General features: G+C 50.1%; 1 protein-coding gene across 1 annotated transcript; it reads left to right on the top strand.

Moving 5' to 3' along the window:
- Window positions 1-338: 338 nt before the first annotated feature.
- Window positions 339-20959, top strand: TMEM184B (transmembrane protein 184B). Its single transcript, XM_029912827.1, has 8 exons — window positions 339-558; window positions 7128-7293; window positions 11861-11951; window positions 12572-12647; window positions 16463-16554; window positions 16917-17086; window positions 18215-18409; window positions 20627-20959. The coding sequence occupies exons 1-8, from the start codon at window positions 358-360 to the stop codon at window positions 20866-20868; spliced, it is 1233 nt and encodes a 410-aa protein (XP_029768687.1). The 5' UTR covers window positions 339-357; the 3' UTR covers window positions 20869-20959.
- Window positions 20960-22474: the final 1515 nt, after the last annotated feature.

Here is a 22474-nt window from a genome sequence, read left to right on the forward strand (position 1 = left end):
ACCAGATGGATACAGTATTCTTCACTTCCTGCCTAAACTGTTTTGTAGGAGGAGGGTGGTGGTGTTTGTGCTGTTAAATAGCTGCTGGGTTTCACCCTAGAGCTGGCTGTGAGTGATCCTTATATGTCCTTACCTAACCATCTCACAGGGTGCTGTGAATGCTTAACTGAGTTCTGTTTGGGCAGATTCTAAGATCCCATGTGAAAAGCATGGTATAAATGCAGAATGTTCTTACCTTTGCGTCCATTCGGTTGAGATTAATCTCTGCCTTTTTGTGTATCCCCTTTGGGTTTGACAGGGCTCAGCTTGGAGGCAGCTCTGTATTAACCCTGGTGGAACTGCTTCCCAAAAGGCAAAATGATAGTGGTGACTGGAGTCATGTCAGAGCCCGAGCTGGGTTCCCCTGCCACCACCCCAGTTGCAGCCCCAAACTTCTCCTGGATGTCTGAGGACGGCAGCCCCACGGCTATGGAGCAGCCAATATTCCTAATGACCACTGCTGCTCAGGCCATCTCAGGTTTCTTTGTGTGGACAGCTTTGCTCATCACCTGCCATCAGGTAAGAATCTCGGTGTTTGATCCCTGTAACTCTGTCTGCCCCCCCCCCCCCCAACTGGGTGAATACACATGGTGTGAGGGGTGTCTCTGCCAGCTGTAGGGGTTTTTTTAGAATCATTCCTGCTGTTATCACTAGCTCAGTTTATGACTTTCACCCCTCCACTTTGAGGAGTCACTGTGTGAGCTAATCTTGCATCTTGGCAATTATCTAGGCTAGCAAATTATTCACCACCTATAACTCAGTAAAGGTAACTGTGCTCAGTACTGCACAAAACTGTACCAAGGGAATGTTTGAGAGGGGTTCTTTTGCTTCAGGTGGATCCAGGGGGTTGGTAGAAGGGCAATGAGAGTTGTGGAGATGTCTACTCCGTGTTGCTTAATGATCAGCTCTGTTCCCTGAGAGCTAATACATAAGGAGGAAGCAGCAAGAGAAACAGAACTCCACCTCCCTGGAGAGGAGCAGTGTTTGTGTGTGTTTGGGGAAGAGAAACATGCGAGTCTGAGACTTGGTGCAGATGGCACCATTCTGTACCTAAGAATGCAGTGGCCAGGTACCTGCCTATACAATGTTTCATCTTTCCCTTTGTCTTCAGGCTTGTAATAATCAAACTTTTGCCTAGCAAGGAGCCCCAGATCACAGGCAGGTGAGGAAAGGGAGGGCATTATAAAGGATGTAGAGGATCAAACACCTTTCTGCCTGGCTCTCAGTAGCGGAGGCACAAGGGGATAGCCATTCCAGGTAAGGCCATTAGCCCATTCAGTCTGGTCTCCTGCTTTTAGCAGCAGCTAATACCTGTTGTCACAGTTATTGGGCTAGCTGCAAACCTGTCCCCTTTCTGGTCTGAGTGCACCTCTTCAGGTCTTAGGCCTCATGCCTTATTTCTCCTCGGGAGGAATTCTGCAGCTTTCCTACTCTTAGGCAATAATGGTAGGGAGAACTGACCTAGCAGGTCTCATGGTGTTCTGGCACCTGCAGTTCTTCACTTGGGGAGTCTGTGACCAGTCAGTGTCTTAAAGCGAAGGTACTGTTTATTATAAAAAAAAAAAAAAAAAAAAGTAGAGAACAAGGATTTAAACACTAACAGTCTACATACATCTCTTACCTACTGGCCTGCCACCCCCTGAGGGCCATCCAGGCAGGCCTAACTTCTTCAGACCCCTACAGCAGTTTGTCAGGAGTCTTAGTCTGTTTCCCCTGAAACTCCTCCCCTTTCTTGAGAGTGTTCCTTTTTAAACCTGCCCGAGTCCTGTCAATCTTCAGTGTTCTGCAGGCCTTTTCCTCTCCTGGTTCAGGCCAGTTTTGTATGGTTACCTAGAGAGGAGCCAAAATCTTCAAAGCAAGTAGTCCTGGCATTGTCCCTTAACACCTCTCAAGTGTTTGCAGAGAGGTGGCTTATCCCGAGCTGCTGTTTTCCTTCCTGCCTGTTTTTCTGACAGCCTCTATTGTGTTAAGCCAATATAATCATACAGAAAACACCCCAGTTACCAGACCACCATATGGTCTTTATAAGTTATTACAGAGCTGCTCCCAATCCATCACACCTGTTCTTTCAGAGGAATGTGAACACCCACTTCCCCTTCAATAATACAGTTGGCCTCTTGAGTAGTGCTAGAAGTGGAGGTGGGGGCATGTGATGGGGGCTCTACTCACCACTGGATAGTACCACCTCCTGGCATCTCTGGAGATTAGCTCAGTCACGCCCTTCCAGCAATTACACCCCATCCGTTTCTCCTCTGCAGCTCCTCTCTTGCTCCTAGGAGCCACAGCTGTCCTCTTCCTGACTCAGCCCTCTAGTCAGGTCACTATTGTGGTTTCCCCTCCACAGGGGAAGTGTATCAAGGTTCCTGCTATCCAGCAGGCTTAGGCAGTCTTCTGCATCACTGTCTCATAGTGCCACTACTGCAATGGCTGGCAGGGAACCCCAGCCCACCCTCTGCTCCAGGTTCCTGCCCAGGGACCCTCTACCCAGCAGCCAAGGTCCATTCCCTGAGCCACTTCCATACCTCTTTGCCCTCCCCACTCCTCTGGGTTTGCTAGTCTCTTCACTTCCTCCTCCTAAGGAGTAACTGTGGGCAACTCATCTCTGCAACTACTCAAACACATCTCCCAGGGAATGAATGCAGCCATCTCCCTGCTGCCTCTTTTGTCTCCATTTTCCTGTCTTTTGTAGGAACCCTGCCTGTCTCTCGCAGGTGAGCTTCTCTCTAATTAGCTGCCTCCAGCCTAAAGCTCCCCACTCCTTTGCTGCCTAATTAGCTGATTGGGCCCATCTGGTCCAATTTGGCTCTTGCAGGGCCAGTGTGGGGTGCACATCCCATCACAGGGCAGGATATGTAGGTGATGAGATTGTGCCATGATTTATGAGGCTTAATTACCCTCTATTCTTAGCTGGCCATTTTGTAGTTATGTCAGCTGTTAGTTCATTAAATGATCAGCCGTTTGTTGTTTTAAATCATCCAGCCAGCAGTGCCTGCCTTGACGACCTTCCGTGCCAGTGAATTCCACTAGCTGAATTCTGCTACGGAAAGGAGTAGCAGGAAATGTTTGTTTTGCTTTTTCTCCTTTTCTTTCTGGGGCAACGCCTGGCCAACTTATCTCATCCAGTATTCTCTGGGTTCCAGCACAAGTCCAATCCAACATCCTCTTCTCTAATGTAGTCATCATGTGGACTGTAACACAGTGGGAAATACATGCCCTGAAATGTGTCAACCTGTGTTCCTTACCTCTGTGTTGTTGGATTCCAGAGAGCTGAGTAGGAGTTGGAAAATGACAGTGTATTGCAGAGGCAAATAGTCTAGGGAGGTTTGAAAAGAGATTAGTCACTGATGAATAAGAGTAACACCTGTAGTGCCACTAGCTTAGGTAACAATAAGTGTTATCAGCCTCCTGCTTCAGGGTGCACATTGATCACCTGCTGGAAGTAGGGAAAAATTCTTCCCCTGGTACAGCATTGCACAGCTAGGGTTTTCTGCTGTTCTGTACTGCAGCGGTTCTCAAACTTTAGCAACCCAAGGAACCCCATTTTGATTTTAAAAATTTTGGGGACCCTCTCCAGCCCCACCTCCCCACTCAGCCCTGGCCACGCCCCTTTCCCTGAGGCCCCACCCCTTCTTTGGGGTCCCACCCCCGCTCACTCCATCCCCCCTCCTTCCATCGCTCGCTTGCTCTCCCCTACCGTCACTCACTTTCAGCATGCTGGGGCAGGGGGTTGGGGTACAGGAGGGGGTGCGCCTCTGGGAGGGAGTTTGGGTGCAGAGGGGGTGAGGGGTGCAGGCTCTGGGCGGGAGTTTGGGTGCAGGAGGGGGCTCAGGGTGCGGGCTCTGGGAGGGAGTTTGGGTGCGGGAGGGGGCTCAGGGTGCGGGCTCTGGGCGGAAGTTTGGGTGCGGGCTCTGGTCTGGGAAAGGGGGTTGGGGTGCAGGAGGGAGTGAGGGGTGTGAGGCGGCACTTACCTTGGGTGGCTCCTGAAAGCAACCAGCACATCTCTCTCTGGCAGCGGCTCCTAGGTGGGCGGGGGGGGGGCAAGGGGTCTCCGCGCGCTGCCCCTGCCCGCAGGCACCGCCCCCACCGCTCCCATTGGCCGCAGTTCCTGGCCAATGGGAACTGCAGAGTCGGCATTCTAGGCAGGGGCAATGCGCAGAGACCCCTTGCCCCGGAGGGACGTGCCGGCTGCTTCCAGGAGTATTGCGGAGCTGGGGCAGGTAGGGAGCCTGCCTTAGCCCTGCTGCATCGCTGGACTTTTACCGTGCAGGAGGCGCTGGGAGGGAGGGAGAGGAGTGGAGGGAGGGGAAGGAGTTGATCAGTGTGGCCCGCGGACCCCCTGGGGTGCCGTCAGGGACCCCAGTTTGAGAAACGCTGCTCTTCAGAATCCAGTGTTGCTAAATGTCAGAGGCAGGGGACTGTGTTAAATGTGTCATTGGTCTGTCATATGGCATTTCCTGCCTGACATGCTCTTGTGATCATGCACACAGTGAAAGGCTCTAGTGACATCCCTGTAACTCTAAGAGGGAAACCTGGAGACGCTCAGTGTCACTGGGGGTGGGTAGGTATTATGTATTATTTGCATGATCATAGTGCCTAGGAGCCCCAGCCCTGGACCAGGACCCCACTGTGCCAGGCGCTGTGCAAACACAGCACAAAGAGATGGTCCCTGCCCCAGGGGGCTTACAAACTAAGTATAAGATGCGAGACGGTAGTACAAGAAACAATGAGACAATGTTGGTCAGTATGACAGGCTGTGGTCTTAGCACACCAGCTGTCTCACCATCAAGTATTTTATAGGTATCATAGCAGAGGAGAGTTTTGAGGAAGGATTTGAAGGTGGATAACAAGGTAGCTTGGTGAATGTTCACGGGCAGCTTCTGCCAAGTGTGAGGTGCACAAAGGTGCTTGTTTCAGAATTTAACAAGTGGGGGATGGAGGCTGGCGACATGGGCTGACGGCAGGCGAGAGCTGACCTTTTGATACTGAATGAGAGATGATAGGTGGGGTCGGGATAGGTCATAAAGAGCCTCGAAAGTGAATACAAATAGCTTATGTTTGATATGGTAGAAAAGAGGGAGCCAGTGGAGGGATTCAGGGAGAGGGGTGACGTGGTCCAAGTGACGAGCTAGGAAAACGATCTTTGCAGCAGCATTCTGAATGGATGAACAGGGGAAGATTGCATTTGTCAAGGCCAGAGAAAAGGGTGTTGCAGTAATTAAGATATGAGATTATGAGAACGTGGAGGAGTTGTAGCCATGTGGACAGATAAGAGAGGCCGTATCTGAGATGTTATGCAGAAAGAATCTGCATGATTTAGACCTAGCCTGGATGTGAGGATGTTGGTCTGAGAGAGGTCTGAGTCAAAGATGACAGACACCCAAGTTATGGGCCCAAGTGATGGACAGGATGGTAGTGGTATCTGCAGTCATCCAAAAAGGAGGTAGCAAGGAGGGATGGGGGTGAAGATGAAGAACTCTCTTTTAGCCCTGTTGAGTTTGAACTGGCAGTTAGACTTCCATGAGGAGAGAAGCTGAGATAGGTCTGGAATAGAGAGGTAGATCTATGAATCATCTGTATGAAGGTGTTAGTTCAGTTTGAGTTTGCGGGTGAGATTGCTTATAGACAAGGTGTAAAGGGAGAAGATATGGGAACCAAGGACAGCGTCCTGTGGAATCCTCACAGAAAGCTGGAAGGGGGGATGAGGAAGAGACACTGAAGGAGAAATTAGAGAGGTAGGAGGAGAACCAGGAGGGGGGCAAGGAAGGGACACGATTTCAAGAAGAGAGTGGTTGACTGTTGAAGGTGCCTGACAGGTTAAGGAGAATGAGGATGCTGTACTGGTTTTGAGCTTTGGCTAGGAAAAGGTCTTTAAAGACTTTGGTGAAATCAGTTTCAGTTGAGTGCAAGGGCTGGGAGCCATACTGGAGAGGGTGTGATATGGAACAGGAGGAGAGGAATTTGAAGGAGTAACTGGATGGTAAGAAGAAAAAATCACGCTAGTTTGTTGTGTGTGTTCTGGTTTTTGCCTCTGAAGAACATGTTCCCTGCTGGTTCAACCAAACCTGTGTCCATTGACCATCAGGACATGCTGTCAGACCTTTTTCTTTATGCAGGCTTTTGCCTGGAGTCCTTTACTTGTCCTGGCCATTAAGGAAGGTTGATTGTATATTTCAAGTTGACAAATTCAGTGTTGCCATACTGGGTGTATATTTTTTGTTAAAGGTGAACTTTGTTGTTAGAAGATGGATATTCTGGGGGAGAATTTTTTTTAAGGGTGTGACAGTTTAATTTTGAGATGATTAATGAACCCCCTGATTTTTGGAGGGAGTGGGTAGAATTGTGACATCATAGTTGTCTTAGCCCATGTTCCTGGGTGACCAGAGAATTTGAAGTTCTATTGGCTATCAGGCTGCACAAGTTTTATGACTTTATTGCGCTGTAGAGAGTCCAATTTCAGAGCTGTGAATTGTACTGCTCTGGTAGGAGGGCAAGAGACTGGCATTTTATGGCTTTATGTTAAAGCAATAGTATGACTCTTGCCAGCAGGCAGTGGGGTTTGGGGCTTCTCCATCTACTTAAAACCTATATGAAGGAATTTTCTGGGGTTCTTTCATGAAAAAGTCATGGGGAAGTGTATAAAACTGCTCAGAGGTAAAGAGGGCCTTAACCATGGTGACAGCCTGATGTGCTCAGTCCAATACGGCTGAGGAAAAGAGGAGGTTGCAGGGTTGGAAATCTTAAGTGCCTGAAAGGAGATAACAGAGTCTTGGGATGGACTGTCTGGGAATTAAATATGAACAAGAGAATGTGAGGCCACACTTGGTAATAATGAGCAAAAAATAATAAAAATGAATTTAATCCCATCTCATTAGAAACTGGACTGCAGCCCCCAATTCACCTCACGCAGGCCACTGCGAGTGGCCATAAGAAAGTAACAGTTTTTTATCCCTGCCATCTTAAGGTCGCGTTAGATCACCTGCTCCAGTGAGGGGTTCTGTGTTCCATTCTCTGTCCCCCGTGGCCATCCAGTCCCACCCTTTCCTCTGTTTGATTGTCACTGATCCTGTTCTCCATCTTCCCCCATTCAGATCTACATGCATCTGCGCTGTTATAGCTGCCCCAATGAGCAGCGCTACATTGTCCGGATCCTCTTCATTGTGCCCATTTACGCCTTCGACTCATGGCTCAGCCTCCTTTTCTTCACCAATGACCAGTACTATGTTTACTTTGGCACTGTGCGGGACTGCTACGAAGGTAAGGCGGGGATGGCGGAGCATGGGGGCTTTCTGTTACAGGCTGGAGCGCAGGGACTGGTCCTGCATGTGGACAGGAAGCGTGGAGGGGGCGTACTTCTGTCATATGGCTGTGATTTGTACTGATATCGAACTAGAACCATGGTTTGAAGCCTGGCTTAGTGACTGGGGAACAATGTCTTCTGTCCTCCTGGCTGCTGTAGGAGTGACAGGGTATATTGGGATTGCCCTAAGATACGGTTTAGAAAGACACAAAGCTTCTGAAGAGATTTTCTCACATGGCAGACTTGTATTCATTCTTTGAGAGGAGGTGTAAAACGGAAGGTCTGAACTCCTATCGATGTTAAAGATCCCAAAGGTCTCCCCAACACCTGAGCAGACTTCAGGTTGGCCAATTGTATTCTGCCCCTCCTCACATGGCCCCTAAATCCCCATTGCAGTTTCTGTTGGCAATGTTACTCTCTTCCCATCCTGTAACTGTTTGCATCATTTCCCTGGCACAGAATGGCTGCTGCATTCCACTACAGTAGCCACTGTGGTTCAGTGGTGTGTGAGAGAGAGCTGTAATGTGCTTTGGGATCCTACGGGCAGAAAGGTGTGAGGATCAATATCTGTTATTTATTGCACTTTTCTAATAATGTGACCCACCCGGCTAGGAAAGGAAAACTCACCCTTGAGGCATATGAGAAAGAAACACAGTCTCTGAAATAAACACTTCTAAAATCTACCCCCCTCACTCCATTCAAAAAAGGACCCTCTCCCCCCTAGCCCCACAACAGTATCCTGGGAGAGGCTGTACTCTGTGGCAGAATATCCTGTTGGACCACTATTATTGTGTGTCTGTCTGTCTGTCTGTCTGTCCTGACTAAACTGCACCTTGTTTGTAGGGTTTGTTGTTAGTGAGATCTGTGCTGCAGGGAGAGAGGCCCCTGGGTGTGTCAACAAGTTAATCTGCTCAAGGGACCAGTGACAATGCACTAAAATACAATAGCAGATGGCAAACTCATACACACAATCCAGAGGACATTTTTTCTCTCCCCTGCTCTCCCTGTGTTTGTGTGTAAAGGCCTAGCAGGAAGCCTGCTACTCTGAGAAACTCCTCTCCTAGCAACGGCTATTATCCCCTCCGCCTTGCCTAGGGAGTTTGCAAACATCGCAACATCTGCTCAAGGGGTCAGCCTGCGTTCCAAAGTTCGCCCGCTTGTTGTGCTGTGTGGAGGTGCGTCCCCTGCCCCTGTGTATTCTCTAAACAGTTTCAAAACTATGCCCAGGAAAAGCAGGAGAGGGTGGGAGGGAGATCTTTCTCGTGTTCAGTGGAGATTTTTACTCTTGGGGAATAGCTCCACTTGAAAACAATAAAAATAGTAACGAATAAAAAAATCCATCACTAAACTTGGAATCTGTGTTGTACCAATCATGGGTGGTTCTCTGTGGTGTGTGTCTTTTGGCGGGTGGAGTATACTTTTTTGGTCCTGCTCTTTTATCCTGCCTCCACACACATGAAACCCTGGGGCCTCAGTCTGTGACATAAGAGTTTGTGTTCTTTTGTGGTGATGTGATAAGTACTTTTGATGACAAAGATGAATATGGGCTAGGAGGGGAAGCGCTGTTATTCTAGCACAGCCATCTTTAATAATTAGCACTTGTTTCTTTTGGGGACTGTAGAGGGAGAGTGGGGGCAAATGTCCCCATTCTTCTCCCTCTGATTTCACCTCCTTCCCAATGCTTTTGGATGGGCAGCTGGTGTTGCAGTGAGTGTGACCACTTCGGAGAGTAGTGGAGAGCACCACTGGAGAACAATATGAGAAGCTAAGCTTCTCCTCCCCCAGTAGCTGAGAGCTGCCTTCATAGGCCTAAAGTTAAGGGAGATGCAGGAAGTTTGCAGACCAGGTAATTTACCACAGGTTTTTTAAATAAATGTTTTCTGTGTTGTTTTTTTAATTGGTTATTTCATCGATACCAATACCCCAAATCATTACAGAAATATAGTCAATGGGCCTGTTCAATAACCAGGATTACAGGTGGAATACAAGTTTGCCTTATTGTATAAATAGAAGCAGGTAGACCATAGCCATTTATGCGCTGTACTATTCTGTTGTGCTAAAAATGTCTGGAAGTGCTTACGTTGTGTCTAATCCTGTTGTTAGATTTTTGGGGGGTGTTTCTTCATGGGATCTGTGTCCCTTTGTGTAAGGGCATAGTTGGGTGATTACAAGGGCCCAGGGGAGGTGAAAGTCCATAAGCTGTCTCCGTTCATGGATGTCTTTTCAAGTGGGATAACCTCTTTGATGTCTGGTATCCAGCTCCTTGTTGAGGACAGATTCTTGGCCTTATGCATTTGATTTTGTTTTGTTCTTGTCTTGAAATTCCCTGGGTACGGTGTCTCTCTCCTGAGTTTATTATTTCCTCAAGGCATGTTGATGTTACCCATAATACAATCAGGATCTGGGCCCCGTTGTGTTAGGTGCTGTACAAACATAGAGTAGGACAGACCCTGCCCCAGGGAGCTCATAGTCTAATTTAAATCAGGATACAAGAGTAGCTGTAACAGTAGGAGAGAGGTGGGAGGACTAGAATAAGGGAAACGGCAATGAGAACGGGTTAACATAGGCTAGCCATGTGCATTGCTAAATGCTTGTCATTTATTACATTATCTATGATAAATGAAAGTCCCTACCAGCCATTCATGGGGCGGTGCTGAGGGGGCATGCGGGGGCTATAGCCACCCCAAAATTTGCCTTAGCCCCCCTGTAGCCACCCTGTAGCAGCTGCCACTCTCTGGCTGCCTAGCTCTGAAGGCAAAGCAGAGAGACTGGCGGCTGCTTGCCGGGCACCCAGCTCTAGCAGCAGTGGAGAAGTAAGCCTGGGTGGGGCGCAGGGGTGCCTGAGAGCAGCCCCCAGCCCGTGTCCCCACCCACCGGGGGGTGGCACCCAGGGCAGATGGATGGGCTGGGGCTCCCCACAGCAGCCCAGACTGACCTGCACTGGTCCGGGCTCCAGGGGCACTGCCCCCCACAGTTGCTGCTCCCCAAGTGCCAGAGGGCTCTGTCCGCCCCAGAGCTGGTTCCCCTACCTGGGAGGCTCTTGCCGCCTGCAAACAGCCTGCACCGCAGACTGCCCAGCTCTGGCTTCTGGTCTGCCCGGAGGGGGGAACCGGGGGGGGGGGGGGGGAAGGGGCGGGGCCACAGAGAGAGGCGGAACCTCATGGCAAGGAAGAGGCTGGCACCGCCCCCGCCATTCACTTGGCTGTTTTCAGTTGGCAATATAGTGTAGGTGTCAGCGGAGGTGAGTCTTGAAGAGGGGAGAGCATTCCTCATGTAAGGGGTGATCCAGAAGAAGCAGCAAATGTACTGCATGAGGGATGCATCCTGGTGGGTGATGTAAAGCCCTTACTCATCTCCCCAGTTAGTGAAAAATATTACACCTTTCTGTGGAGAATAATAGGCAGACTACAGGTTCTAATTTTTGCCATAAACTGTGAAACAAAGTTTCAGTCACCAGATCACCCCTCCATTTCTTTGGGTCTCCCTGTGGGGAGCAGGGGGAGTGCCCGCACTCAGATCACATAGGAGAGACTGTTTGCTCATCAGCTGTCCTAAGCTGGGTAGGGCCTCATTTGTAAGGCTAAGGGCTGGTCCACACTACCCGCCTAATTCGGCAGGTAGAGATCGATCTTCTGGGATCGATTTATCGCGTCTCATCTGGACGCGATAGATCGATCCCAGAAGCGCTCCCCCGTCGACTGCAGAACTCCTGCTCGCCGAGAGGAGGAAGCGCTGTTGACGGGGGAGCCTGCCTGCGCCGCGTGGACCCAAAGTAAGTACTTTTAGTTCGATATAGGAAACGTCGACTTCAGCTATGCTATTCTCGTAGCTGAAGTTGCGTTTCCTATATCGATCCCCCGCCCCAGTGTGGACCAGCCCTAAGATTTTGCTGTGGAGGCCGGCTGGGATCTCTGGGGGCCCCCACCACTCATGGGGGCTCAGAGCTCCAGGGTCCCCCTGCCGTCTGCGGTGGCAGGGAGCTGTGGGGGTCCCCCCAGCCACCAGGGGCTGAAGTCATGAAGGGCTTTGGAAGTCACAGATTCCGTGATTTCCGTGACTTCTGTAACAAAATCGTAGCCTTGGTTTAGAGACCTCAAAGGTGAGTGGAGGGTGCGGAAAGAAGTGAGATGGATGATTCATTAGGGATGCTTTTCCATGTGAGTGGGTACTAGGCTAATGCCCCAGAATAGTCCTAAGGAGCACTGTGAGTCGGGGAAGGGCATCTTACAGAGGAGATGTAAAACAGAGGCCTTGACCAGAGTGGTGGTGGCTAAAAGTCCCATGGCACTTTTGGGAAGAGTAGGGGCATTAGCCTTGGTGCCCTGCCGGGTTTCGACGCAGAGTGCCATGTAACTGCTGAAGCAGGAGGAGGAGTGCACCCTGTAAAAACAGTCTGGGATTCTCAGAATGAAAGGCACTGCACAGATTATCATTACTGCTGGTTTTGCTTCTCCCCTGCACCCCAGCTGCTTGTCCCCGTTCAGTGGGCGTCATGATTTTGATCTGGTTAATCTGTCTTTGCAGCCTTTGTAATCTACAACTTCCTCAGCCTCTGCTATGAGTACCTTGGGGGGGAGAGCTCCATCATGTCTGAGATCAGAGGGAAATCTATCGAGTGAGTACTCCAAGTCTATTTATTTACAGCACTCTCGCCCATCCTTCCCTGGGGGCTTCTGTATCACAGGATTTGTTTTAACCCCTGCCACTGGAAACTGTGTGGTGCAATAAGTGTACCCTGGAACTGGATCGGATGATACCACCTAGCTCATTACACACAGGACTCAAACGGATTTACAAGCATCCACTCACGCTGGATGAGGCCATTCAGATCATCACATGTGAACTGAGCCTACCTATGTAGAGCTTTCATGTTCACCTGGCTCCCCTGTAGTTTCTTCTCCCCTCCCCCCAGTATGTGTTTCCTTTCCCTAGCCTATGCTGGTTGTGGCTGCCTGCTCTCCTTTTCTAGCGCCAGACCATGCTAGCCAACAACTTCCCTGCCAAAAATCGGTTTTGGGGGGGCAGAGATAGGAGTGCAAGACCACACCTCTGTTCGTGTCTGCATCTCTGAAGGAGACTAAGGCTGTTGTCGCTATGGTGATGACTAATTAGGCCTGGTGAAAGCAAGAATCTATATTTTCATGGGGAGGAGATGGGCAGGCAAGGGCCTGCATCTCCCTGCTTGCCATATCCTGAGCTCTGCCCTCTGGCTGTCCTGCTGTGTTGCATTTTCAGGTCCAGTTGCATGTATGGGACTTGCTGCCTGTGGGGGAAGACGTATTCCATCGGATTCCTGAGGTTCTGCAAACAGGTACGGGCTGAAGAAAGCTGGTCTGTGTGCAAGAAGCAGGAGAGGAGGTAGTAATGCCTGGCCCATGGAGTTTCTGAGATGAGGGCTCCTTTGGACCAACCTCTGTTCAGTGGATTTATGAGATCGAGCTGAGAAAGGCACGTAGCTTGGTGGGCGAGAATAAATCTGTTATGTTGTAATAGCGCTGAAGCAGATATACCATGTTGCTCTGCCCACCCAAAAACTAGAAAGGCGGTTAGCAAGGGAAATGACCTATCTTCTCTACAGGATCTACTCCAAACCCCAGGTTTCAGAGTAGCAGCCGTGTTAGTCTGTATCCGCAAAAAGAACAGGAGTACTTGTGGCACCTTAGAGACTAACAAATTTGTTAGTCTCTAAGGTGCCACAAGTACTCCTGTTCTTTTTCCAAACCCCAGGAGTCCCTAGGAACTGATGTTTGTTTCCTCTTCCCCTCCTGGGATGGGCAGGTCCCAGATCCCCTATGAGAACTTGGTGCCTTCTTGGGTCCCAAACACCCCCAGTAGTTGTGTAAGTGTCTCTTGAGTTCCCAGCTTTGCCAGTGTGGTTAGGAGTGGGAGTATGGAGTCTGATCATCGTGACACACCACTTTGCAGGAGGAACTTCTCCAGCATATTGCTCACTCGGGGGGGGGGGGTGCATGATGAAGTGGGTATGTCAGGAAGAGAGAGAAATCTAAATGACGACAAATCCGTGTCCTGTGTTCGGTCATGGGGTCCAGGAGGCTGTCACTGCTGACTGCCACAAGGTAGCAGTAAAGGTAGAGATTTGCTAAGCTACTGAGAGTGACATGCAGGATCTCTCTGTAGATAGTAACTGAAACAGGTTTGGTTAGATTGGGGCGTTGCTTTCATTCTCTGAAAAAGGGCCGAATTCCATTTTTAATTATAGTCTTTGGGTCTCACTATGAATTTAGGCCCATTTGCTGCCCTTACTCTGCACCAGAGCTCCATCTGAGCTCAATGAAAAGTTTGCATTGAGATAAAGAGTGAAAACCGCCTGACTATCGCATTCAGCATTACTCCCTGGGAAGCGTAGTGACCTTTAGGACTGTGGCTATTTCTTCGTTCCTTATCCTCCTTTATTTGTTTCTCTCCCTCTTGCCTGCCTTTATGTATTTCCATTCTTCCCTCTGTTTTTTCCTTCCCTAAGGAACTCCTAATTCCTTCCTCACCTGGGCTTCACTCCCACACCATTCTCCATTTCCCCCCCTTACAATTATGAGCAATGAAATAGCTAATGTTGACATTTAAAGTGTCGTCAGCTGGCTTTCGAGTAACACCCCAGTGAGATTAACAGGGCATAGGGTGGTTCACCCCTCTCAGCGCTGTTGTTTCAGACCGTCTGCAGACTTAGGCCGACATCACTACGTGGGTAACACTCAGTTCATATTTGGAAGGTTTTCTTCTCAACCAGGAGGACTAGCAACTTTTTGTTTTGTTTTAATGAAGGCTGAAATTCTGTGAACTCTGAATATGTTGTGCAGGTTCCACAAATCGATCAAGCGGGCTGAGGGTTTGACAGTTCCGTCTTAGATGGATATTTTTCTAGGCTCCCTCACTTCCCTGCATCGTGGTGACCATTCTTCCAGATGCAACTGCCCTTTGCAAACTGCTAGCACCGCTTTCTAGCCTGCCAGAGGGATGTGAGGCACTTCCCTCTCACTCCATGGAAGTTGGGCTGACAGCAGTTCAATGGGCAATCTGTGGCACCAAGCCCAGCCTCTGGGACCTCCTTGGGATTCCAGCACTGGGGAGCAGGAAAACTTCCAGGGCCACCTGACTGCCCAGTTTATCTCCATGATGACCCACTGAGGGAAACCCTGTTAAAAGGAACACCTTGGCCATCCTCGGCCCCACCCTGAGCCTGTCTGGTAGTGGTGTCACCCTGTCGGGTCTCATCAGCCTTGTTAGTGCTGAAGGCCTCTTCAGCAAGCAACTATCCTTCCCCTCCCCTCTCTTGAACTGGGCTGTTCTCAGACAGGCGTCTGCTGTATCCGTCTGTATTGGCCATGTGTATCTTGGGCACTCAGGGTACATCTACGCTGCAATAAAAGACCCGTGGCACAGATGCAGCTGACTCGGGTTCGTGGGGCTTGGGCTGTGGGGCTAAAAACTGCAGTGTAGTCATTTGGGCTGGAGCCCAGGCTCTGAGCCCCCCCCCCCCCCCTTGTGGAGTTTGAGCCTGGGCTCCAGCCTGAGTCCAAATGTCTACACTGCAATTTTTAGCGCCGCAGCCTGAGTCCTGTTAGTCTAAGTCAATTGACCTGGCCTCTGAGACTTGGTGCTGTGGATTTTCTGTTGCATTGTAGATCCCCTCAGAGGCCACAGCGGCGGGTGTGGTCTAAAAGCCTGGGCAGACACTTATCTCCACAGCAGGGTATTACACAGAGGTTCTTTCCCGACTTGTGCCCAGTGACCTTCATGATGTCTGGGTCATGTGCCCTCAGTGCATTTCCCATATGTCTTAATGCTTTCTTCCCCAGGAAGTGCCTAAAAACAAAAGTGTGTGGTTTGGATTGCAGGGAAATAGTTAAACAATCCTTGGACTGGAGGGAGAGGAAGCTCAGAGTTGTTGTTTACCAATTAGCTTGACCTTATTCAAGTCTCATCTTGGTGACTCACCTACTGGCTTGTGTTGGATTTTTTATCTCCTTGAAGTCTTATGACCACTAGCAAATTGTGTCTTACCAACAGCAACCTTCCCTTTGGTTTTACCTTCCTTCTACCCCCCTCAGCACCTTGCAAAACTCTTACCTGATCTGCTTTAGGGAGACTCCAGTTAAAATTTTAGGGTCTTCCCCCCTCTCCCCCCATCTCTGACCTTTATGAAGTTCAGCTTCGTCTCTCTCCCCGAAGTTAAATGTTTCTTACTGCTTAGCTTTGGGGTGGGAGGGAATCGTGATGGGGTGGAGGTTGAGGCCATGCTCAGTGCTGGGACACATGATGGAGCAGACAGAACTGCTCTCAAGTCCTAGAGAGCCTCCAGGGCGATTCTCCCTTCTAGACTGACTCTAAGCTCATGCAAGTGAAAGCAGAACGGATCTAACCTAGCTAGGCGTTTAGACAGCACTCGTCACTGTGGTATCTGAAACCACCTTACGCGGTTTCATTTGCCAAGCTATCCCTTTCTAAGAAGAGTCTGGAGTTGTTTCCTCTTTTCTCCCATGTAAGGTGACCACCTGCATTGCAAGCAGACAGAGAATATGGTGATGAAAAATATGGACCAGAGTCCTTTCTTCCCCTCCCCACCCGTATCCCAGGACACCATTCCATAACATTTTGTTCATTATACAGAATCGTGTGTGTACCATGCCCCAGGGTAGGATCATGTGTGGTTATTGCCTGGAAACATGCATTTTATCTGATCAAACGTTTCTCAATAGCTCCTCACTGGACTTGGTCACAGAACATTAGGCCCCAGTTAAAGACCTTCACTTAAAATACAAGATGGGTGGTCTCCCTACCTCTACTGCAACCCAGCATCTGAACCGACTCTGTCATTGAGCAGTCTCTTGCCACCTCCAGCCCAGGGGTGAGCTTCGCCTCTTGTGGTGGAGGAGGGGCAGCCAGATGGACGCACACGATATGAATCTTTCTCATCTTCTACTCCCAGAGAACTGCAGTTAAGGAACAGTGGGACCAGTGTAATTGTTAGGACTGGAACTACACTATGCTGTTGAACTGCTCTGATGGTGACTGATACATGGTATTGGTTGCCCCTGGATCAAAGCCTGTGTGTGTGTGTATATGGCACTTGTTCTTTCTCCTTCTCCATCTCATTCCTCTTTCCCTTAGGCCACCCTGCAGTTCTGTGTGGTGAAGCCCCTTATGGCGATCAGCACAGTCATCCTCCAGGCCTTTGGCAAGTACCGGGACGGTGACTTCGAGTAAGCAAACTGTTTAGTGTCATGGGATTTCTCCAACAAGCAAGCCTCTCACAGGCCTGATGTTCCATGCGTTTGTGAAGGAAAGGGCCTGGCTGCCTGGGGTCTGAGTGACTGCACAGAGTCCTGGTGGGGAGAGGGAGTGTGGAGAAAGGGGGCTCTTGGGCTGTGCATGAGAAGAGGGAGGGCGGCGTGGAGGGGAAAGGAGGCATGTGAGAGCGGAGCCGATGGGTTTCATGTTACCTCAGGGAAGGGGTTGAGTGGGGGTGCCAGAGGGGAAAGGAATGTTGTACCCTTGTCTCGAAGAGGTGAGGGATGGAGGATATTTGTGAGCTGCAGAGGGTTTGTGTTTCCTCTCATTTCAGTGTCACCCGCGGCTACCTCTATGTGACGATCATCTACAATATTTCAGTCAGCCTGGCGCTCTACGCGCTCTTCCTCTTCTACTTTGCCACACGCGAGCTGCTCAGCCCCTACAGCCCTGTTCTCAAGTTCTTCATGGTCAAGTCCGTCATCTTCCTGTCCTTCTGGCAAGGTGAGGCACCTCCTCTCCCTAGCCTGCAGATCCCATTAGAGAGGCTCCGGGGAAGTAAAAGCTGATGGAACAAGTGTTGAGTAGCCACCAAGTCTCTCTCTTGTGATCCTTTAGTACGTGGTTGTTCATCCCAGGAGAAGCTCTCTCCCCCTTTGTCATCTTTATTCCTCCCCCACTGTCTTTGACACACACCTGCCTCACAAACCAGCTGCTTGTTTCATGGTGGCCTTGGGCAGCTCTGCCAGTGGCAAGATGCAGCTGGGATGAGTTTATTTGCATACTGCAATTGTATTGTTTAAAGTGACAAACCTGAAATGATGGGTCTCTTTTAAAGATTATCAACAAATCTTCAGTCACAAGCTCATATACCTTTTTGCTAAATGACACATCAACTGAAACACATGTAATGTAGCTGCAGAACCCCCAATGGATCAGGGCAAGATACATAGAAATAAGGAGCTACTCCATCAGAACAAACTAATAGTCTGTGTAGTCCACTATATTGCTATGGCATTAGCAACGTTGTCACATGCTACAGAGAAAGTAGAAAACTCAAATTCATGTACTTGCCCAATACTTGTGCGATTCATTTATACATTGTGATTAGAAAAATGTTCCTATTTAAGTGCTATCTGTGCTCAAATTTGTTGCTATTTAATTTCACAAGGTGCTGCTTTTCCCTTGTACTACAAAATAGGATGCAGGGGCGGCTCCAGCTTTTTTGTGGCCCCAAGCACGGCAGGCAGGCTGCCTTCAGTGGCATGCCTGCGGGAGGTCCCCGGTCCCGCGGCTTTGGCGTACCTGCCACCAAATTGCTGCCGAATCCGCGGGACCGGCGGACCTCCCGCAGGCATGCCGCCAAAGGCAGCCTGACTGCCACCCTCGCAGGGACCGGCAGGGCGCCCCCCGCAGTTGCCACCCCAGGCACGCGCTTGGAACGCTGGTGCCTGGAGCCGCCGCTGACAGGATGAATGGGAGCATCCAGCTAACTTCCTGTAGCAGTCATTTTGTTAAACGAGTTTGCCTGGACATGTGCACAGACAATTGGCCATGCTCATTCTGTGGGGAGTTGTGAGGTCAACCTTTTTTTCCCCCCTCACTTGTGTTTGAATCTGTTGCCCTGCTTAGGGATGCTGCTGGCTATTCTTGAGAAGTGTGGTGCCATTCCCAAGATCCATTCGGCCAACGTGTCTGTGGGCGAAGGTACTGTGGCCGCCGGCTACCAGGACTTCATCATCTGCGTGGAGATGTTCTTCGCAGCCCTTGCCCTGCGCCATGCCTTCACCTATAAGGTCTATGCAGACAAGCGACTTGACGCACAAGGTACGGGAGCCAGCCTCCATGGGAGGGCATGCGTACACTTTGGTGTAGCTGGTTTATTGGGTCCTAGGCTCCCAATCTGGATACTCAGGAAAGCGTTCTCTCTCCACTTACGTTTGCACAGACACTGTGTGCAAGGGCCCTACAGGGCAGAACACAGTTTGATTTTCAGTGTTTCCTTTTCAATTCCCCAGTACTCCACCCAGAACAGCTCGCTACAGACTTCAGGCCTGTAAGAATTAGTCTCCTGTCAGAGGATGGCATAGTGGCCTCTTTCCTGTGCCCCTCTGTGGGGGAACACCACATGTTCAGGTTGGGCAGCAGACACAAGGGAGTCGGGGGAGAGGTCTGAGGAAGCTCCTGTTTCCCTCAAACTGAGGGAGATGGAAGTGTGTGCCCTTGGCATGAGGGAGGGGGATCTTCCTGCAGTGGCATTCTGAGGACAGAAGGGTCAGAGACCCTGCTCTTGGGAAAAGGAAAGAGCATCAGCAGAGGGACTTGGAAGCTGGCCAGTGAAGAGAGGATGTTCTTGTGCCCACCGCTGTACCAGTCTGTCATGGTGTTTTTCCCTCCTTCCCTAAATAAAGGGGTGTGGCTTCCTTCCCTTTAGAGATGGGATCTGCATCATGCACAGATGGCATGTGAAAGTCATGGCACGACCACTCCATCCCAGCAAGCCTGGAGGCTCTGGAAGGACAGGTCACTCCAACAATAGGGGGCTTTGCGGTGGAAATTAGAGGGATCCTGCCCTCCCTCAGCCATAGAGTCTGCATGTGTTAAACGGATGGTTAAATTGCTACCCAGCACTGCGGGGATGTTTTGGTGGCGGGTCTGAGAATAACTTGCTTGTTCAGCCTGTTATTTCCCATTCTCTCTCTCTCTCTCTCTCTCTCTCTCTCTCTCTCTCTCTCTCTCCTTTCTCTCTTTGTCTCCCTTGCTTTGGCTACTGGTTTCTGACGCAGCCGTTCCATCGTATGGGCCATATGGTAGGTGCTGTGTTCTCTGTGTATTCTTCAGTCGCTCTTAACCGGGATACTGTCCAGACTGGTTTCCCACCTCCTAACCCTTCCCTACGAAGCACTAGCTGGCAGATTCCTGCTGCCATCCCGTGTGTGGAACTTGCCTTCCTCAATGCAGCTTCTCGAGAGTTCCCGTATCGTAGGTCGCCTAACAGGGCAGTGGCATAACTTCATAGCCTGGAGTGCCTTTGGTGGGGCTAGCAGGTTGAGAGTCTTATCAGTCGCGTTGAAACACTTAATTGTTTTAGGTCTAGCTAAAACCCTGGGCCGTATGAAGAACGCCATATGCTCAGTACACAGGTCTAAGGGTGGGAGTGGGGCCGTGTATATTGAAGCAATCAGCCTCACCTGTGAGACAGTCCCCCTTTTATCGCCAAAAATAAGCGGCATGCTTTGATGGTTTGGGGAGTTCATCCTTTGGAGCAGGGAGCAAATTCAGAAGCTCATGTGGGTACTGATGCCCCTGGCAGTTCAGAGAGGAATGGGATTCGTAGCATTCCAAGATAGGAGGCTCTGTACCTCTCTGTCTTGCACCCTGTAATTTCCCCACATCCGTCAGGCCTGACTGACTCCCATATGGAGTTGGCCCAGCTGCAGCATCCATCACTGCTGCTGTGTGAGACACACACACATCCCTCGCCCCATGCAGAGGGCCCGTCTCTGTTGCTTTCTCCCTCCTTTCCTTCCTAGCTTCCCTTCTCTTTGTAAACGTTTTCTGCCGCCCATCACAGTGGTGAACCCCTCAGTCCTGTCTGCAGCCACTGTCCTTCCTAATGAATGCAAGCCCCATATTTCCCCCGAATTCCTAGAACCTTCCTCTTGCTCTTTTGTGCCTTCTCCAAATCCCTTACAGAAATGCTTCTCAATCTGTGCCTTGCGATCACACACCCCACCAGCCAGGGTGAGGATGCAGGGTGGGATTGTCAGCAATTTGTGTGCGGCCCATTCCTACTGCATGTCTCCAGTCTGCTGTTTTGAAGTGGAATTGCTTGGCCAGTTGTGACCAATCCTCTTCCAAATGCTGGGGGTGTGCCCCTGAAAGCTTGTACTATTTTTACGGCACTTCTTTTGAAGCCATTTGAAGGCAGCCTGTGAAAAAGGTGCTAGGGTGTCCGGGGCTGTGGGTCACTGTGTGAAAATTCCCTTCTCTGATTTTTAAGGCTTTGTCTTTCTCACTGCACTCTCCCACCTTGCCTGGCAGGTCGCTGCGCCCCCATGAAGAGCATCTCCAGCAGCCTCAAGGAGACCATGAACCCTCATGACATCGTCCAAGACGCTATCCACAACTTCTCCCCCGCTTACCAGCAGTACACCCAGCAGTCAACGCTGGAGCATGGCCCACCCTGGCGCAATGGCAGCCACATCATTTCGCGCTCCCACAGCTGCTCGGGTGCCCGGGACAATGAGAAGACCCTTCTGCTGAGCTCTGACGACGAGTTCTAAGAGAGGCCCCCTCCCCAGAGTTCCTCCCTGAGGCCAATGGCTGTAACAACCCCAGCGCAGCCTGGAACCTTTCTTTTATTTATTGAATCAGAAGTCATGTCACTTCCTGAATGGTGCTCAGTGCAGAATTGGGCACTTCCCAGTAGCTTTTGTGGGTGTGAGTGTCATGACTCGGGGAGGGCGGGGGCTGGCTCGGATTTCATTCTCTCAAACCATTTTCTAAAGCAAAGATCAACTGGACCAGGTTTTTTCCCCTTCACAAATAACCATTTATGAAGCATCAAACACACGTGGTGAAGGGGAAGCAGAGCCCTAGGAAAGAGTGGACCCTGTTTTGTTTTGGTTTTTTGTGGAGTGTGGGGAGGGGTGTGAGGTCATATCCTCCCACCACCGGGCAAGCTTTGTGGAACATGATTGGCTGGAATAAGAAGTGGCCAAAAAAGCTTGCTTTCTAGCTGAACAACTAAATTACTTTGTGCTCCATTTTCCGTAGTAGTTGATGAGGACACAACCTGCCCCACTTGTTCCCCTCTCTACCAGCTCCTCAATATTAATTTCTCTGTACCCTTTGGGCAGTGTGATAGAGACACACTTGTATGAGTTCCTGATGACCTTATCAGACCATCAGTCCTATCTGCTTCTCTGTTCTCTGTGGCCACAGTTGGAGGCCTCAGAAGGGAACCCCTCCCATCCCCCAGTTCACCTGATTATGCAATATTGTACTTTAGAGGTGTGGGTGGAGAGAGAGATTTCCTCCTGACCCCCACTGGTGATCGAGTAAAGTCCTGCAGGGTGGGCTGATTTGAACCATTTTTTCCCTTTGTGGGTGAGGGGTTTTATGATTGCATGGATGGTCAGCTTCCCGTCTCTCTCCTGCATTATAGGAGCAGGATTCCTCCTTGGAGTGTCTGGCTGTCCCTACTAGTGAGTCTTAGCACCAGCCCCATAATCAGTAACTGAAGTTAAATACTTGTGGTTAGAAGTTAATATATATTCATCTGCAGAATTCTGGCCCTTCATTTCCTCCTTTTGGATTTCTGTGCAGTGGGGACATTTTAACTCTGAACAGTCTCTCTCTTAGATACCCCACCTCTCCCTTCCAGAGCTGTATCTTCCAGTTAAATTTCAGAACATGCACCTTCCCCACTCTTCTTACAGATAGCCTTCTGCCAATCTTGTCCATTGATTTGCCTTGTGAATTGAAGGCATGTTGCTGCTAGGATGGGATGTTAAATACTCCCTCCTCATCTTCCTCTTTGTTGTTCAGGGCTTAACTGGGCTGGTTGGAGTTGTTTACACATTGCGGCCAGTCTGTCATGCATCTGGGTTGTCCCAGGATCCCCCCCCAGGGTGGAGCTGCCACTGCACATGCTATAATCCCTGTCGTAACTGATGCAGTAAAGGCTTGAGCCAAAGGCCACTGAAGTCAATGATCAGAGGGGTAGCCGTGTTAGTCTGGATCTGTAAAAAGCAACAAAGTGTCCTGTGGCACCTTACAGACTAACAGACGTATTGGAGCATAAGCTTTCGTGGGTGAATACCCACTTCGTCAGACATGTGTCTGACGAAGTGGGTATTCACCCACGAAAGAGTCTGACGAAGTGGG

The sequence above is a fragment of the Terrapene carolina genome, unplaced genomic scaffold, assembly GCF_002925995.2.
Source record: "Terrapene carolina triunguis isolate 2854851 unplaced genomic scaffold, T_m_triunguis-2.0 Scaffold247, whole genome shotgun sequence".
NCBI classification, from domain to species: Eukaryota; Metazoa; Chordata; order Testudines; family Emydidae; genus Terrapene; species Terrapene triunguis.

Bases quoted from the DNA above. Each gene is read 5' to 3' on its own strand.
- TMEM184B (XM_029912827.1), top strand. From the start codon at position 358: ATGATAGTGGTGACTGGAGTCATGTCAGAGCCCGAGCTGGGTTCCCCT. The intron at 11,952-12,571 runs GTGAGTACTCCA...TTGCATTTTCAG, and splicing joins ATCAGAGGGAAATCTATCGA to GTCCAGTTGCATGTATGGGA. The intron at 12,648-16,462 runs GTACGGGCTGAA...TCTTTCCCTTAG, and splicing joins TCCTGAGGTTCTGCAAACAG to GCCACCCTGCAGTTCTGTGT.